The 5,852-nt window shown below is 46.1% G+C and overlaps 1 protein-coding gene across 1 annotated transcript in view; it reads right to left on the bottom strand.

The window, feature by feature from the left end:
- Positions 1 to 1,379: 1,379 nt before the first annotated feature.
- Positions 1,380 to 5,852, bottom strand: part of RSPO3 (R-spondin 3) — a 64,223-nt gene continuing 59,750 nt past the window's right edge. Inside the window, exon 5 of the mRNA XM_009880147.1 lies at positions 1,380 to 2,431. Within this exon, the coding sequence (XP_009878449.1) occupies positions 2,238 to 2,431 (194 nt within the window). The 3' untranslated portion in view covers positions 1,380 to 2,237. The remainder of the gene's footprint in view (positions 2,432 to 5,852) is intronic.

Genomic DNA, 5,852 nt, shown 5'->3' with positions numbered 1-5,852 from the left:
GGGCAGATGGGTGACTGCAGCTGCAGGAGAGGGTTTGAAGCACCAAGTTCCGCTTTCTGTTGTGATGCCAACTCCTCTTAGACCAGAACTGCTACTTGCACCCCGTGTTTTGGTGCCAACCTCTGAGTCTGGCAGCGGCAGGATTTCTTCTTTCATCTCTCTGCCTCCCTTCAGCATCACCCAGAGCCTCAGTGCTGAGCACGGGCCCTGCACTCTCCACTTCTCTGAGACCAGCTCCTCCTCCGTTGCTTCTGCTAAGAAGGTGGGAAGATGTTGGTGGAGGAAGATGACTGCTGCTGCCAGGATCAGGTAGTGGGAGACTGAGACCAGCTTGCTCTGGAGGAGGGTGTAGACAAGTTATATGATGGAGCTGGGGGCCCACAGGTAGCCACCCTGGCTCCAGTTTCCCGCTGTTAGGTGTCTCTCACAGGCATTCGGCACACCCTGCTTTTCTCTCTCACCCATTCAGATGGGTTCATACAATCCATTGTTGTATGTGACAAGTGTTGCATGCCTATGATGTTCATCTCTGTAAAATTCAGCCTTTAGCATTTAGGTCTTCTCAAGAGCAAAAATATAACATATGCGTTTAATGAGGGACCAGTTACAGAAAGTTTTGACTCATTCTCATGAAAGTTGGAGGAAAGTTAGGAGCCTTAAACACCTATGTTATTACACTACTGCATCTATACATGTATCATTAAGAGACAAAGCTCTTACAAAGCAAGACATAGGAGACTACCCTGCATCGCTTTCTGGATGATTAGGATACTCCTTCAAAAGTCACTGAAGCCTGTCCCTCAGGCTTCCTCGACGTGAGAGACAAGCTTCAGTGTTGGGCAGAGTCTTTTTTAAGGTCAAACTCACCATGAAAAACAGAAATAGTGAGTAGAGACAGGAACTGGCTGGCAAGTCTACGCGCCACACTGGGCAGGCTCTCACCCCTATGACAGCTGCCCTTGGGGAAAGCACAGCAACAAAACACATGCTATGAAGCGTGTTGGTTCCTCAATGTATTTCTGTAAAGGGTAAGTCCATTTCTGAGCAGTGAGTCAGTGTGTAGCATAGCCAGTACTTCACTCGTGGGTCACTCTAGCTACTAACAACATAGCCAGAATGATACCAAGGGGTTTGGCCTGTTCTCTGAGCAGTGGAGATTTTCACCTCTGCTGTGTCAGAGAGAAGAACGTGAACAAGAATTTCAGTAAAATTGAACAGAAGTTTGTAATTTCTATCCTTCAATAGATTTGTCATCCTGGATACTCTTTCACATTGTGGATGCAAGTTGTGTCCTCTTCTGTCTGTGAAGCTGTGAAACGATTCCCTCCCCCCAGTAGAAAAGGCGACACCATCACTGTGAAAAACACGTACTTACATGATCTATTTTTCTGGTTTTTATTAACTCAACATTGTCTCCTACAAATACGATTTGTCATTCACCAGAAGATTTGAAATGTAGACTTAAGTTACACATAGGTATAAAAAGCATAAAACAGCACACACGGTACCACTGTTTAGACCAGAAAACATCGTGTTGTCCCACAGATCAGAGCGCTATCCAAGCTCGGCCCCATTGCCTTCTGCCTCAGGGATTCAGTCTTCAAAGCCGCAGATGCGTCTGCTTCTTTTCCCTCCGCTCGCGAAGCCCTGCCGGCTTTCCCCCGGTGTTTCTCACCCGCGTCTGGAGCACGGACCAGGGAACCACAGGGCAATCCCATTCTGCTCCACCAGAGGTTATAAAACCTTGGGTTCCTACTGGCTCTTCAGAAACATTTTCCTCCTCCTCTTAATATTTATGTACAATATATGAAGGGATACGATTTGTGTCTTTCATTTAGACATATCTCTTGCCTCATACTTAAACAATAACTTGAAAAATATTTTACAAAGAAAAAGAACATTGTTCATCTGAATGTCATTCATTATTATATTGCTATATTTTATACCCTATTATTAATATATACAAAATTTCTTAATTGCCTTTTACAGATGCATGGAAGCATATAATATAACAGTTTTAAAGTATCCCATTTTTAGATTTTTTTTCCTTGGCTCATGTCAATCTCTTTAATAAAACTATGGTTGCTTGGAGAATATAGGAAGTATTTGGAATGTTGTTTAGAGTTTAGTAATAACTGGTAGCATTGTCCATTTGCGGCCTGAACAGTTGGAGCACCTGTCAGGGCGATCTGGTAGAGATAGCAGCATCATAAGACTTAAACAATCATGGAGGGCTGTTAGTGTGCAGTGTCGATGGGTGCCAGATTCTGTTCTTTATTTGGGGCTTTTCTTTTCTTCGGCTGCGTTTTGTTGTTGTTTTCCCTCTGTTCTCGGTTTTGCCTTCGGGCTGCTCGCCCTTTGCTTTCCTGTCTCGTCTCCTTGCTTTCGTCTTTGTTGGATTTTTTTCTTTTCTCCTCCCTATTTTTTTTCCCTGAAATAAAAATGATGGCATGTTAGAAGATTTGCTCAGACTGCTGTAATTTCTGACTCCCTCTCTTTGCCATAGCCTGTAAAACCCGCCCTGGATTAGCACCTCCCTGTAGAAGCCGGACATTAGTACTAGTGTTTAGAAATGTCCAGCTCTTCATCAAACTACTAAATTCGGCCACTGGACTAGCACCTCCTGTCAGTCTGACTCTGAGCAAAGAGCTGAGAACTCCCTGGGGAGTCCCGGTGCTTTAGAGCTGGTGTAAATATCTCACACACCCCTCGCCTGTCTCCCACAGCCAGGGGCACAGCTCCACGTACTCCACCAAAACACAACTGGTTTGGGGACATCTATGGCTGAAGCTGGGTAGCATTAACTATCGGCTGGTCTAAATTTGTCTTGGGCTGGGACCCAGGGCATATGGTGAGAGGAAATTAGCCATCATGTTACTCCCCTTCACTGCCAATGCTCAACATCTATGGCTTTTAAAAACCCCTCTCCCCTCCCTTAACTTCCACCACACCCACATCCCAGGGGATTCTTGGTATTCCAGCATGAATCCCACAAGAACGCGTCAGCTTCAGCACAGGTATGTGACCCTCTTCAGACCAAAAAGTGGTGTTCCAAGCTTTAGACCATCATTACAAAATTAGGTATTCAAGTACCTTATTGCTTTAAATACTTATAAAGGTAAGATGTTGAGGATTTTGTTACTACTGCAGACCTCTCCAGTAAAGCTTCCCATTCCCTTAGAAACATTAAAACTTTGTGTATTGGCTGCAGAGGTGATATTGTATAGTGCATTTATGCTTGGACCTAAGGAAGAAATTCTTTATGCTGAGTGTGTTTAGACAGTGGAACAGGTTGCCCAGAGAAGTTGTGGATGCCTTATCATCCAAAGCGTTCAAGGTCAGGATGGACGGGGCTTTGAGCAACCTGGTCTAGTGAAAGCTGTCCCTGCCCATGGCAGGGAGGGGTTGGAGTAGATGAACTTCAAAGGTTCCTTCTAACCCAAACCATTCTGTGATTCTATGATTCTATTCCTTCTGTTTGCTTTACAAACCCATGCAGGTATGACATTGAATTGAACTTGTATGGACACGCAAGCCTAAAACAGATTAGATTTTTTCTGTGTGGAACTGCGTCATCTACTGAGCTGTGCAGCTGAAGTTCGCCTGTGGTGAGATGAATCCCAGTGGTGTCTTCAAAAGCAACCTCGCTCGAGACTGCCATGATACAATGTCATACTGGCCTGTATGCCTCCTTACATGGAGAAATTTCTGGACAAGTATTGGAAAGCATCTGGCCGAACTCTGTTTTATGATATCTTGGTAACGATACTACTGAAAATAATCTATCTCTCTTTGTTACGGCAAAAATACTTCTAATATAATCCAGGCTTTCCTACACCAATGTCGGGGGCGTTACACAAACCTGGCAATAGCTCTTCTTGTTGAGGGTGCTGAACAGAGGGAACTGTGCCCATTCCAGACTCAAAACGAGAGCTGGGAGGTTTTGGTGCCTTGATGGGCTCTGTGGGAATAGGTGACAGTGGGGGAGTAGGTGCAGGGGCAGTGGCTTTGTTCTGAGAACAGCTGACCATCCGAGGAGGAGAAGGTCAGCTAAAGGGAGCAAGATTCAGAGGAGGTGGAGAGAAGGCAGAAAGCAAGGAGTAAGACTAAGATGTGAGGATGTGCCGTAGCCTCTTCTTGTGGTGTAACTCTGTGGGCTTGTTCTACAGCTTCTGCGTTCCTTACCATCACTGCCTGAGATCGGAGAGCGAGGGAAGGTCTAGGCACACATGTTAAGTCAAACAGGGACAAACATCTGCCTTTCTCATCTGTTCTTTCCGAAACATGCACTGAAGCTCTAAATGTAAAACGGCACCTCAAATTTTAGGCAACCAGCCAGAGATTATCCCCATATACGCCCACATACTTGCAGAATCACTCTCTGAATTTGGCAATGCCATCTAAGATGCACGGAGGTGAGCCAGAGGGACCCATGGAACGGTCACACGAGGCTCAGCGAGAGCTGCCGCCACTGGGAGAGCTGGAAGAGCCGCGTGCAGAAGTGAGCCTGCATCTTACCCAGCTGTAATGCTGTGTCTTACTACTGGATAAACGACAGTACGGAATTTTGTCCCAGTGGTTTGTAAATACGGTTGGCCCAAGATGAAATGTTACTCGAATGGAAACTGTCCAGACATTCAGTGTTTGACATTGTTCACTTGGTGATTAGCCAAAATCCTTCGGCTGTGACTTCTTAGCCACAATTCCTTAAGTATGTTGGAATGACATGTGATGGTTGCCCTTTCAGACATGGATCAGCATGTATGTATTTATATGTATGTGTCTGAATAGACTAAGATACACTATTTCTGTGTAGCTAGAGCTGTATCTGGGCATGGCGGCACTGTTTCTGTTTTAATCAGACTGGTGTCATAAAGGACAAGCAAAACTCATCTCTGGAAAATACTTAAAACTCCATCCTAATTCTCTTCTGCTCTGAGGATGACTAGTTTGGAATCCTCTGTGCGGTTTTATACATGCTTTAATGCCATCACCTCCAGCTGCTGCCGTTCACGAAAAGATCTGCCCTTGAGACCTGTGCTGTTCCGCTAATGCAATAAAGCACAGAAGGGTCATCTGCGCTGGGTGTTTGGCTCCTTTCACTGCTATTTTAAAAAACAGGAGTTTTTATGGGACAGTATGATGTTACTTTTAGTCAGTCCTTGCTTCAGTTTAGGCCCGAAGGCAGATTCCACCAGCAGTTAGCTGCAAGCATTGAGGTGCAGCTGGAGCCGCATTCTTGCATGCATCTCTCTGCCTGGCCGTATCCCTGCTCTCTCCTTCCCAGACACTTCTTCCTGAGTAGTTTTTTCTTCTTCCTACTACTTGCTGGGAGCCCGCTTCATAACAGCGCACTGAACTGGGTGCCAGACGTCGTGGAGCTTCATTGGAAATTTGGGCATTTGGCTGCCTGTGAAATGAAAAGTGCGAAAACGAAGTGGGCCGTGACGTTTACAGCCTCACCTCTGACCTACTTGGCATTTTGAAGAACAAAAAGGCAAGGGCAGCATGGAAACTGAAGCCCATCAAAGAAGGAAACGATGCAATAATATCACTTAGAGGCAAATATCCTCCCGAAATGTCGGTTTCCCTTGTGAAGAATGCTGTTGTTAGAAAACTCTTCTGTGTTTGAACACGTCACGTTTTATGCGTGTGTATATATAAATACACACACACACACACACACACACACGTATCAGTGCCTTTTCCCGTGGCTATACTGCATTTAAACGAGGGTGTCCCCTCGGAAGCGGGCGCGGGGAGGGGGGACCGGTGCCGGTGCCGGTGGCGGCCGCGCGGGGGCGCCGCAGTGCCGCGCCAGGTCCGTGCGTGCGCGGGAGCCGGCGGGGGCG

Source organism: Charadrius vociferus, unplaced genomic scaffold (assembly GCF_000708025.1).
Source record: "Charadrius vociferus isolate BGI_N301 unplaced genomic scaffold, ASM70802v2 scaffold82, whole genome shotgun sequence".
Classification (NCBI taxonomy): Eukaryota; Metazoa; Chordata; class Aves; order Charadriiformes; family Charadriidae; genus Charadrius; species Charadrius vociferus.
Note: the sequence above shows the minus strand (reverse complement) of the source record. Positions and strands in the feature narration are given on the sequence as shown.